Source organism: Festucalex cinctus, chromosome 15 (assembly GCF_051991245.1).
Source record: "Festucalex cinctus isolate MCC-2025b chromosome 15, RoL_Fcin_1.0, whole genome shotgun sequence".
Taxonomy (NCBI): domain Eukaryota; kingdom Metazoa; phylum Chordata; class Actinopteri; order Syngnathiformes; family Syngnathidae; genus Festucalex; species Festucalex cinctus.
In genome coordinates, this window is record NC_135425.1 from 19,207,236 (window position 1) to 19,220,597 (window position 13,362).

The 13,362-nt window shown below is 37.9% G+C and overlaps 1 protein-coding gene across 6 annotated transcripts in view; it reads right to left on the minus strand.

Moving 5' to 3' along the window:
* astn2 (astrotactin 2) overlaps positions 1-13,362 on the minus strand; it is a 295,092-nt gene that overhangs the window by 76,950 nt on the left and 204,780 nt on the right. For all 6 annotated transcript variants that reach the window (XM_077496750.1, XM_077496751.1, XM_077496748.1 and 3 more), the window contains 3 exons: positions 12,108-12,258; positions 2,187-2,353; positions 21-209 (listed from right to left, as the gene is read on the minus strand). In XM_077496750.1, coding sequence (XP_077352876.1) covers positions 21-209; positions 2,187-2,353; positions 12,108-12,258 — 507 coding nt within the window. The remainder of the gene's footprint in view (positions 1-20; positions 210-2,186; positions 2,354-12,107; positions 12,259-13,362) is intronic.

Here is a 13,362-nt window from a genome sequence, read left to right on the forward strand (position 1 = left end):
TAAACGTGCACACTAATTACCGGAAGGTCATCTGGAAGATCTGTCCCAGGTTGACCTGTTGGCTTTTGTTGTCATATCCATGCAGCATCTCGCCGAACAAGGTCACGTTGAAGTGGACGGCCTGCCGCGGACACTTCGGACCTTCGCAGTTTTCGGACTGCAGCAGGCACGAGCGCCCATCTGCAGCCAGTTTGTATTCCTGGACGCACCTGAGGAAGCGGTGGAGGGGATAAATGTGTTACTGTGACGTACATTATGTCATCAGGCGCATACGTCGATGGAATAACAATATTTAACAGACATAAGACTGGCACTTTCCTTAGCTTTGTGACTGTCTCTCAGTTAGAGAATGAAGGAAGCTAATGTTGTGTGACGCCATCCCCAAAGCAGAAACTCGCTCAAGGAGGATTAGAACATCCTTCACCTGTCATTTCCTAACTTTTTGCTGAGCGCCATCCAGGTTTACTGTATGAGTTATGCAAATGGTTCAGCAGATGGCCATCATAACATTATCCTGCCCATTGGAAGTCGGTAGAAATTGTCTAAACGATGACAGTCAATTAAATGGATTTTCTACAAAGTTAATTAACAGTCACTATTAGCATACAGATGTCTGACATACGTTATGAACTGTGGCATTTACATCAGTCTTGCGTTGGTTCGTCCTACCTGGCTAATAGAGCAATTGACAATGCCAAAAATGACTCCACATGTGACTAAATCAAAGATGATACAATGCAGGTGGTTGCAGTTAATTATCGTACGTGGCAAATGACAGCTTGGAGTGGTTGCCAGTCAGGCACATGGCGCACATATAAAAACTAGGGCTAGACCGATTATCGGCAGGGCCCATTATCTGAGCCGATATTTGGCATTTTCATGAATATCGGTATCGGCCTTTTAAAAAAATCTGACGGACAATAAAAACACTATTTAAAACAGTGTTAAATTAAGGGAAACATTCATTTAGAATTTCAACTGACTTTGAAAGAGATGCTGTTGAATCCTCTGCACCTTTTTTTTTTTTTTTTTAAATTGAAAAAAGATACACAGATATTTAACATTGTATTTATTTTGGAAAACATTTCGACTTTACATCTGACCAGCTGGATAGGGATCGATGATTGGTTGTAATGTCTTAATTTGCCCGATCGATCAATGACATCATTGCTCAGCTCCGCGAAACAAGACATTACACGTTTATATTCATATATGTTTTTTGAGGATTTTTTTTTTTTACGTTTTCATTTAACTTTTTCAGACATGCTGCTGAGCTCCCAGAACTTTTTTTTTTAAACAAACTTGTCAGTTGTCTAAGATTTAAAAAAACAAAAAACAAAAAAACAACTACATTTGAGACATCTGAGGAATTGCTCAAACAAATGCTTAAAGACATTTCAAGAAAGCTATTAGTTGGAATTTGTGTTTTTAAAAATTCCAACCCCAATATTTTTTGCACTTTTACTGAAAATGAATTGGCCCTGAAAAACCCCCAAAACAAAACAAAACATTGGTGTATCTCTAAGGCAAACAACCATTCACATTAACACCTATGGGCAATTTAAAGTCTTCAACTAACTTAAGAATCATGTTTTTGGCTTGTGGAGTGAAAATCTATGCAAGCATGGTGAAAACAGATATAACTCAGATATTCTGGAAGGCGAAATGAAAAGTTTGACTCTTAAACTAAAGCAAAATCCTTCTCACAATGCACTTCAATGCATCAACTGCATATGCAAGTCTAACTCGTATGAGCTCATTTAATGCAACTATGCAAAAACTGTCTGAAAAATGAATGGTACTGAATGTTTTAAGATAATGCTCATTTGTAACATTGCCCTGTGATTGCCTGGCAACCAGTCCAAGGTGGCGTCTGCCTATCATCTGACGCCAAATGAAATAAGCTTCAACCCTGAACAGGATATTTGTTAAAGAAAATGGATGAATGGATGGATTTTTTAAAACACATATTTTTACTATTATGCTTTTATGAGTTTGTTTGGACTGTTTTGGAGGGTGTGTGCAGGGGAATGGTGCTCCAAGCCAAAACTGGTGGATGTGGAAGGGATATGTGGCCTACAATTTCAGAAAAAAAGTTGAATAACTGCGGGAATATGTCAAATAGGGAATAAGGTGGAAATGTTTGTTTGAATTTTTTGGGGCATAGTTGGAGGCTGGATTCTCACCCGCAGTACATGAGCACGTTGCTGGACCCGGACGCGTCTTCGAGGGGCACGAGCTGCTGGTGACACAGCTGCTCGCAGCCTCCGTTAAAGCCGTCCGTGCAGTCGATGCCCCTGGAGTAGTCATAGCAACCGGAGCCATCCTTCATTGGCCTCAGCCCATTAGGACACTGCACGGGAGACACAGGCGAAGAGGAGGAGGAGGAAGAGAGGTGATAAGGGAGACAGAAGAAGCGAGGAAGGCACAGAGGTCAGCACATGCATTTTAATCAGGCGCCACTGAGGAGGCGCAGGTAGCGGCAGAGATCAGAGTGGAGGAGTGAGCAGCGGATGTCAAGAGAGAGGGAATCAAAGAAGTGAAAAGCAGAAGCAAAAAAATAAACGATAAATGAAAATATGCCTCGGCACGTTCGCCAACTGACGTTTCACACTTGAAAGCCACTTTATATTGTAACAACAGCCATGAATACTTTTTTCCCCCTTTGATTTCTATGATCAGAGAGGTCTTCATTGAACAAAATGGAATTCTGGATCAAAGACTAACTATTCTTTAATGTAAACACGTTTTGACTAAGAATAAATGGTCCTTCCAGGTCGACACAATTCACATACGCAATAGCGATAATCTACCAAATTTGAGCAATTTTCCCATGTTTAGATCAAAATCAGAAAAATCCCAATTGTCGGATGTTTCTAAACAATTATCCTGAGCGATTATTCTTTGGTGTGCAGTGTGTTTAGAGTGAATTTTTCACCCCAATCTGCTCAAAAAACGGTCTGGGTAATTCATAACTGTTCCTTTTGTGTGTGGTCTAGTCACAGACTCTGTCATTGTGCCATTAAATATAATCACAGCCACTCAAAAAGCTTGCGCTGTTGCTGGACACAAAAACAAATGCAACTCTTTAGTCTTCATTGTTTTCCAGTAACAACTGCAACATCTGGTTTGGGGGAGGAGACTGAGTGTTGTTGGTGGAGATATTGTAATATGTGTGGTAGGCTGCGTTGGTCATCTGGCCTCATTATCATGTGTGGGGCTTCTCACATTTTAAAAAATCAGTTGAGATGTTAGAAATCATGTGTGCCCTACTAGTGCCTCACATTTACTAACACCTACTAAACACCTTACCTCAAATAAAGAAAAAAAAGAAAAACATGTTGACAACAAGGTTATAGTTTTGGATATTTCATTATGGTTAGTTTTATTTCATTTTGAGTTACAAAAAATCTTCTAGTTTGTTTCTAGTGTTAGTATTATTTTTAGTATGTGGATGGTGTATTTGTTGAGTGCAAGAAAAATAAAAAGGTCACCAAGTACAATATTATGTAATAAAGTAAAGTAAATTCTGCGATTGTCTGGCAACTAGTCCAGGGTGTCCCCCGCCTACTGCCCAAAGCCAGCTGAGCTCGGCTCCGGCACCCCCCGCGACCCTTGTGAGGAATAACCGGTCAAGAAAATGGATGGATGGATGGATGAAGTAAGGTAAATTACAATTCCCAAAAGACCATTAAAACTTTTCTTCTGTACAGTCGAACAGTAATACCAAAGTAAATATATTTTAAATAAATACATAAAGTAAAATGTGTTTAAAACAAAACATCTATCTATCTATCTATGTGACAAAATCGTGACAAAATGACAAACTTGCCTTGAGTATGTCATGCGCGAGCATGCAACACGTAGAAACAAGTCATGATTACAGCAGGATTTCAACATCTTTTTGAAGGGGGAAAAAAAAAAAAAAAGCGGGAGTCAGATCCATTTCGTCCGTTTCACAAATGTAATATCAACTTTAGCAGAGCTAGAATGGAGTCGTACATCATGACGGGTTGTGTAATTTTGCGATTGTCTTGCGGGTTTTCTCCAATTGAATAAGATGAGTTAAAGTAAGTAATCATCCTCTGTCTCACAAAATCCTCTACAGACAAAAGTGAAGAAGGGAGAATAGATTTTTTATTTTTTTTTTGGTGTATCATATATTCCAGTCTTCTCTCTTGCAGCACGTCCGGCAGCATAAGGGAGAATGGGCAAGATTTCTTCAAGAAATATAACTATAGAGCCAGGTGGTAGGACTATACCATTGAAGAAAATTATGAATAATTTTAAAAGGGTCTTATAATGGAACATTGACTTTTTAATGGCTTGTATGCAAATGGTCTCCAGAGTGCCTGTCCTTGAATCAAGTGTGAAATTAAGCAATTGAGTAAAATTTTGTGCACCTCTAAATATGTATCTGTGAGCAGTTGTGCACTTCCGCCATACTGTTATAACGTAAAAGTGGCATCATTTACATAATAACTGCCTCTGTCCATGACATAGGTAAAGCTCAACAGCTACTTTCAAGCAGAAAACACTACCACAAAAACATGTAGCTGAAATGTTTGGAAATTGGAACAGACTGTGTTTGGCTTTAAAGCAGTGGTTCTTAACACGAGTTTGATCTAACCCCAGGGGTTCAGTGAGTCAGTTTTTGGGGGTCGATAGACGTTAAGACACATACACGACTCAAATGATTTGTGGCTTATCTGTGCTGAAGGTGCTCAAACTAGTTTGCTTGGCGTATCCTGTGCTGCAGGTAATTTGGTGTCCTTTGTAGTCGACCTTTGGCTGTTGTGATGGTACGTCGTGTACTGACTATATGCTGACATTGCTGAGCAAAAAATAAAAAATAAAAAATAAAAAAAATAAAATAAAAAAATAAAAATAAAAAAAAATAAATAAAAAAACATGTATGGTGTTCCGCAGGGCTCGATTCTGGGGCTTCTGCTGTTTTCATATCTGCTCCCCCTGGGTTCCATTTTGAAAGAGCAGCAGTGGTTGTTTTAAAGTTCTCTAGAAATATAGAGATGAGTTGAGTGATGGGAGTCACCGCCTTAACTGTATGAAATGCAATGCTAATGTAATATACTGTAAGTTGAATTTAAATCCAAGAATAATGAGCGTCTTTGTGATTATAATGGTTTATTAAAAAAAAAAAAAAGAAAGAAAGAAAAATATCAGTTTCCCTATTAAAAGTTTTCAAATATTCTCCTGTAGACCCTTGAAAGCAATTCCGAGTGTTGTCATAAAGCAAACTTGGTAAGGTGTTTACTATGCGCGCACTCTCTCGCAGGGCAATTACAAATGAGACATTCACTACACCGATAATTACCAGTGAAATGATGTTTCACTCCTGAGTACACTTGAGGGGATTAAAGAAAAAACACACACACTAATTAACTTTAGAAAAATGGAGCAATTCAAAGCAAAGCACGCATTAGACCAACCAAAACGCGCACACCAGATCCACACCAACAAAAGTTTAGACGGCATTGCTGCTTACTGTAAATACCATTAGAGAATTTATAGAAATCTCTTAGCTCATTTTTTCTTAATCATCTGCTAATTCTTTGTTTTAATCGAAAGGTGAAGTCATTCTATGGAGAACTCAGCTAATGAGCTTGTTAACGGGAGTTAGTGCCCCTTTGAAGGCATAAGACCGTCTCCCACTCACAAGCTCAACTCGAGTTCATCTCAAAGGTAGTCGGTTGGGGTTATTCTGTAGCAAACCCATCCAAAAGGCACAGGGGAACCTTCAAAGTGCAATAGAGCAGAATTTCACTTGCATTTTCACAAAAAATAAATGTCTGAAGTCAAAACCTGGGGATTTCAAACTGTTGTCAACATATCATGCCATACCCTGTAATTTTCTTCTTTGACAAAATATAACAGCCGAAGAACGTTTTGCTAAGACTCACTAGCACCACTATACATGTCATCATTTGATTAAGGTAGAGGGTTTAACCATTTATAGGTTTTAAAGTGGTTTATTAAAGTCTCTTTACAGTTGCGAGACAATAATATTGAAAGCTACGTGAGGCAGCTGTAGGGGACTTCTCGGTTTGTTTTTAGCCGTAAAAAAAAAAGTAGCATGCAAAGAAAAGACGTCTCAGTTTTTCCAGTCAGCAAGTCAATAGTTTGGCCCATGCATACATCAAACACACAGTTGTCATAGCGATTCAGACGATAAACTAATTAAAAAGAAATTTATCTGTCAAATTCTTTTCAATTTACTTTTACATTCACGTTAGAATCATATTGTAACTAAAAATATTTCCTGCTTCCATGTCAACCAATCATGGGAAATGTGGGCAGAACAAATGCAAGCTGAATGTTTCTGGCAGCGCATTTGTTTCCACTTAAATACATCAAGAACTCACTTTTGTGGTGTTTGATTTGATTTTGCAAAAAAATAAAAAATAAAAATAATAAACAAACAATAAACAAAATTGACCTGCTAGATTGACTACTGGTGAAAATTTATTGTTTATGTGATTTTCAAAATTATAGGGTCTGGGATTTTTAATTTTGAATGTAATATTGAATTTGAATATTAAATATGGTCACCCTAGCTTAAAAACATGATGAAGACTAAAAATTACTCTGGTCGTCATTAGTGATCAAAAGTTAGTGATTGATTGGACAGCGAGAGTTTTCAATAGTTTTATACGTTTGTTCTTACATGGTGAGAACATCATGCGCCACACAGGAAGGCCAAAGCTGAGAATTGAACCCTGAATTAAACAACTGTGACGTAACTAACCACAAATTTACAGTGTTGCAAGAGTAATTATATTGTCCTTTCTTCCAAAGAGAAACAAATCTGAATACAGATCCACCATCTACACAACATGGCTTGTGACTATCGACGGAAACATTTCCCCAATCCTCCCTTGCGATTCACGAGAGTTAAATTAAGACACGGCAGCTTTTAAAATCTGGTGAGGGTGCGAGACAGAAAGTCTCGACCCGGCAGTTGATTGCACAAAATGGTGTGACTTGATGTTTCTTATTTCAGCTTGGTGTGAAAGCGCTCTTTAAAAGCTAATGGTGCTACTGCTGCCCTCAAGGAGAGAGAGCAATTTTAGCTATTTCAACCCTCTTCAGGGATGATGTATTTACGTAAAGAAGCATTCATTTCTATGAGGCGGGGAAAAAACCCCACACCACTTTATCAGCTTTCTCACTTATCGAATAGGCTGACTTCATCTTCGTGTTCGTGGGAGTGACAATGCCTACTTGTCAGGCGTATACGTCTTAGGAGAGGACAAGGTAATAAGAACAATCCGCGCATATGCGCACTTAGCTAATGGCTCCATTGTGCAATCCTACCCTCCCAAACATCGCTTCATTGTGTGCCCCGAGGAGAGCCGCAGTGGCTTAAATAACGCCTCGGCTACATTCGGCTCTATCCACTGGTGACAACATAACAAATGAGGACTGAAGGTTGCTTTGTCCCGCAACTCCAAACTGTGTAGCTCAGCTTGATGGCTAAAGGTATTTAAAAGCTGCTTTCTCCGAAAAGGCAGATACAAAGCAAACAAAGAGAGCAAAAGCTGCTTTTGTGGCAATATACAGAAACACTGCATGTAATAAAATCTGCCAAGGTCTAACTCACAATGCTCAATAGAGGCCTTTAACTCTACACAAGACAGTGAAATTCATCATTTAAACAAGACTTGAACATTAACCGGACAAAATATTAGGGACAACGCCCACACAATGAAATGAGATCCAACAAAAGATCTGCATCATAAAAAGTCTGACTTTACAAAAATAATGATGTGCAGTTTTTGATTTACATTTTAGCTGAACATATGTGTGTGTTCCTTTGAATGACTAATTACAACAAATGGCAAGCAACACGTCCCGTAATTGGTTTATAAGTGACTGTAGAAATTATGCAGCAGTCAACATATTACTAAAGGATGTGGAAGTGGGGGTCAGCAAATGAGAAAGGCATCTAAAATGCATTTTTAAAACATGTTTTTGGAATAATATTAATTACATTGACAGTATACAATTTTAAACATGGACGCAGAGCAATGCAGAGCGGCAATCTGTTCGATAGTCTGTAATTTCCCCATGCAGTTCATAGGAAACATTCAATTTGACACTTATTTGTTAATAAAGAAGGGTTCAGTGAGTGTGCATACAGGTAGGTACTGAACCCAACCAGTGCCAACAAAGTTAAGAGCCACTACCCTAACACCATTTAACAACCACACTGAACCACTAATACTCAGTCTAGATGCCACACCAAGCTCCAACAGTAATACTAAAGCCAATCCCAATCCTCACACATGCCATACGGTATATACAGTATACATTCATCAATGTATTTCTTCCTCAGTGTTTTAGCTCGACAATAATTTCAAAATGCATTTTCTGGAGAAACAGCATTTTTTGGATGGTACAGCACATATCAATCAAAGCAGAATCTCTCACGCCAATCTGAAACATCACTTCGACATGCATTTCCCTCTGTTGACTGTAATCGACCAATTTGAAGCATCTGGCTAAAGGTGCAGACGCACAGGGATGAAATAATTCATGCAATGTTTTTTTTTTTTTTTTTACATAAAACCTGTGAATTTCAAAAAGGTAGCGAGGGGAAAATGAGATGTGCAGTGCAGCAGAGCAGTCATAAACACACTGATGCTGTCAGGGCGCACAGGGGGATTGTGGGTAATAGGTGATGACAAAACTTCTCATAGGAGAGGAATCACAATTTATCCTCCCTGCTGAGTCTTTATGCAAACCGGATGCAGCCGAGCAGGTTTTTTTTGTTTTTTTTTGGGCTTCACACTGTTATCCTTGCCATTCTTTGTGCAGACCTTTTGGTCTTCACGGCACACTTTGAATACTGGGGTAGTATATAAGCTGCAAAATGAGATTGGATACAGCGAGATTCCCTAAAAATCATGGATTGCAATCCATGGCTAAACAACTGTAGCTGAGCTGTCCCAAAAGATACATCAACTGATGAGGGATGCACCATTAATATCACACCATCTGCTCCGGCATCGAAATGTTGTAGTATGAGGACACGTATGACAGCTGCATACAGCGTAAACAAAAACATGAGCACAGCTACACTGTGGTGTTTGAAAATAATAATAATAAAAAAGGGTAGTCTACACACCATGAGAACTAGTGCATATTATTTTTATTAATGGCATAACAACAATTCCAACAACTACTGGCTATGTTAGGGTTTAACACAAATATTATGTGTACCTCTCTACCGTCAACAGAAACAACAACAGCTATCTAATGGACTCCATATACAACTTTAGAATGTTGATGCTAGAATTCTTTGGATAATCCAGAGGGAGCTTCATCTACTTTACCCGAGTTGTGTATTTGATATAATATGTATTACAGTAAATTATGTATTTTCATTGTTTACTGTAAACAGTTGAAAACACGAGACGGCTTGCAACCAAGAATATAAATTAAATAACAATGAACTGTGTGATGGACTTTGTCAAACATGACTTTCAGTAAGTATAATCTCTCTTTATTCTAATAAAATGTATTTTGGTATTAGTATTTCATTAAACAAGGAGTGAAAGTCGATAAGGTTTTAAATGCTAAGCTAAGGTTAGCAAGCCTTACTGTATAATGATACAAATGAGATATCATCTTAGACAAGAATGAAATACCTTGAAAACTTGCTGCTCTGTCTCAGACTAGAATTTAATTCCCCGCAAATGGATTCCAAATGTCTTGAGTGCGACACGCAGCCTTGAAGGACTCCCATAATGGATTTTAAGCCCTCCGTGTGCCATATCACAGCTCTGCTCGCACCCACTCTGACAAGGGTGGTTGAAATAACACCCACCCAAACGAGTCAGGGAAAAAGAGAGAAGCAAGAAAAAAAAAAAAATACAGTGTCTGTCTGATATTCTGAGTTAATCTTTCAAGACCGGAGGGCTTTGTCATTTTTTTTTTTTTTTTTTATGTGCCTTGCAGAGGTGTGTGAGGTTGTTTGGAAGTATTTTAACTTTATGGGACCTTTCAAAACTCTGTGTACTTGAGATTTGAACCTGACAGCATCAAATGTGACTTTTCTTCCTTTCCTGAATGATGTTTGCCAAGAGCTTTACATGTTTTGAACTCATAACCTCATGGTTTTTTTTTTTGGGGGGGGGGTTTACCTTATTTATCTACTATTCACTCCCTGCTGGTCTTTAAGATCTCTTATTCAGATGTAAGTTTACAACATATGACATTGACAGAGTCCATTCTGTCCAGTGTTTGGACCACATTTCCTACACAGAGTAAATCCTATCCAAGTGACAGTAAGGGCAAAAAGGCACATTACATCCTAGGATTGGTCGCCATTCAACCACAGTGCAATTGTGAAATGGCAATGACCCCACACTGGTGTTTTGAAAAGTCTGCTATGTGACCCACTAGCTCTACCAAGATGAAAACCACAACTAATTTAGTTAGCTAGAAACGCAAAATACAACAAGATTATTTTGAATCCAATTTTGGGCCTTGTTGCTCGGCGTTCTTGGGGGCTCAATCCTGATTTTCCCAGACATTTGGGAAATGTGCTTTTCCCAAGTGGCAAAATAGGAAATGATTGCAAAGCAGAAATATGAACTCACAAATTGACACCTTTGTAAGTCTTTTCAATTTCAGTGCATGTCCTTTATTGGAGTCATGAGTCGATTTGAGCCTATTCAGCTGACTTTGGGCAAAAGGTGGCGTTCATCCTGGACTGGTCTCCATCCGATAAATAGGCAAACAACCGTTTACATTCACAATTACCGTTAACTCATTCACTCCCAGCCATTTTCACTGAAGCAAACCCCCTTCGCTGTTTTACTGGATTTTTGACTAATTTTTCAAAGTCCACTGAAAATTGTGTTCTATTGCTATAAAAACGTGGAACCTACCAAAAGAAAGATTAAAGTTTCTTCTTTCTTTCAACAGGAAAAAAAAATGTAAATTTCTATTTGTTTCCGTTCTATTTGCAGCAATTAGTATTTGAATATAGCTAAGCTTAATCATTAATCACCAAACTATTTAGAATTTTGAGTAAGTGAGCTTGTTTTCGTCATGGTCCTGGTTGATCCATGAAACTGCTGCCACCTGCTGGCCGTATAAGTAATAACTACCATTTATTCAACAGTTGAAAGGCTGCATCAAAGCCTTCTGTATGCTTTAGCATTAACAAAAATAAATAAATAAAAATAAAAAACGTATAAATACGTCTTTGGGAGACATAAAACATTTAAAATAGAACGTATTTATACGTCTTTGGGAGCAAATGAGTTAATTTAGAGCAAGGTTTTTAAACTCAATTTAAGCTAGTGTCTGGGGTTCAAGTATTCCAAAAGAAAGTGCATATTAATGGTGGCATGACTCAGTGGTAGAGTGGTTGTCTCCCAACTCAGAGGCTGTGGGTTTGATCCCCGACCCTTGTGACCATGTCAAAGTGTCCTTGAGCAAGATACTGAACCACCAGTTGCTCCTGATGCTGCGCCCTCACATCAGTAGGTGAATGTGAAGTCAGTGTGAGGCGCTTTGAGTGGTGGAAAGTGTTATACAACTGAAAGACCAAAGATCAATAGTCTCAGTACAGTCATCTAATCTTCTGAATGGTTCTTCAGAACGTGAAAAAGACTGGCGACCTTGTCTTCTCTCACATCCCTTGCTACTGCACATACTTCAGCACGTCAAGTTGAATCATGACATCTGATTTCTCGAGCAAACGCAACATTCTGTGCATTCAAGACATGCTGTTTTATCTAATGATTTTTATTTTATTTTTTAAATTGGCTGTTCTCGTCATCAACCTTTCTCTTCACACCAGGTTTTGAAAAAGTCTTGACTTTGAAAAGTGTCCCAAAATACCTATAAATACTAATTAACGATTCAGCACCCTCTCATGGAGGGAACGAGGTTTTCTTGTTTTCTTGTATTGCTTGTTTATAGACAACAGAATGGTGCTTTTCTTTGTAGAAACCTTTCCATTGCCAACTACAGATGTAGTGTAAACGTAATATATTCAGTATCCTTCGATTATTTAATATCCAAAGAATTAAAAAAAACAAAAAAAAAAAAAACAGACATTGTCTACTTACCATGCAGCCAGATGAGTCCAACTGTCGGTCTGACACACACTTGACATTCTTCTTGCAGCCACCATTGTCTTTGGAACAGTCACGGACAGGGCCGAAAGACGCCAGCAAGTCCTCAACGGTCTCGAAGTATGTGGACATCATGGCTTCGTCCCTGGATTTGAAAACACATTAAAATGCCTTATATTTTCCAAGTATAAATGACAAATGGAAAGGAATGCTTAAGCAGCTAAACATAATCCCTCGCCGTCTGTGAAGTAGTTTCTTATAACCTTGCAGCTTCTGGTGCAATTAAGATGTTAGTCATGCATCCTTGCTTAATGAAAAAGAATGAGGCTTGATTTTGTTTTGTTTTCTAAGTAAGAAAAAATAATAATAATAATAATATATATATATATATATATATATATATATATATATATATATATATATATGTATATATATATATATATATATATATATATATATATATATATATATTAGGGGTGTGAATTGCCTAGTACCTGACGATTCGATTCGTATCACGATTCACAGGTCACTATTCGATTCGATACCGATTAATCCCGATACGAATTTATAAGTCATTTGTTGCGATTTTTTTTCATTCAAATTTAGAAAATACTAATCAGTAAGCTTGTAGAGTGTAAGATTTATATGAAAATGTATTATTTATTTATCTGAAATTTCAGTCTTATAGAGGTTGTAATCTGTTTCATGTTTGAACAGCATTAAAATAAAATATTAAGGCTTAATGTTCCGTTCATATAACATTCTTCCATGCTCAAGGTGTGAATCCTAAAAAAAATAAAAAAAAATAAAAAAATCGATTCTGCCGATTATTGAATCGATTCGAGAATCGCGCGATGTAGTATCGCGATATATCGCCGAATCGATTTTTTTAGCACCCCTAATATATATATATATATATATATATATATATATATATATATATATATATATATATATATATAATGCCCTGTGCTAGCCACTACGTGAAACTGTCTCAAGGAACAAAAGGACAAATCAATCACATTTCACATGTTTTATAAATTCTTCCTGATAAAATGCCATTTTGACCATAACTGTTGGGCTTCACTTGAATATTCCACACTACACTCCGTACACCGTCACCGGGCCGTCGCATGGCTGCTGTCAGAGTGGATGACGGGGTGAGCGACCCCGGTATGTTTTATTTGTAAAGAAACAACAAGTCATAACGCAACAGAGACCACCCAGTGTCCTGAGAGTGACTTGACTC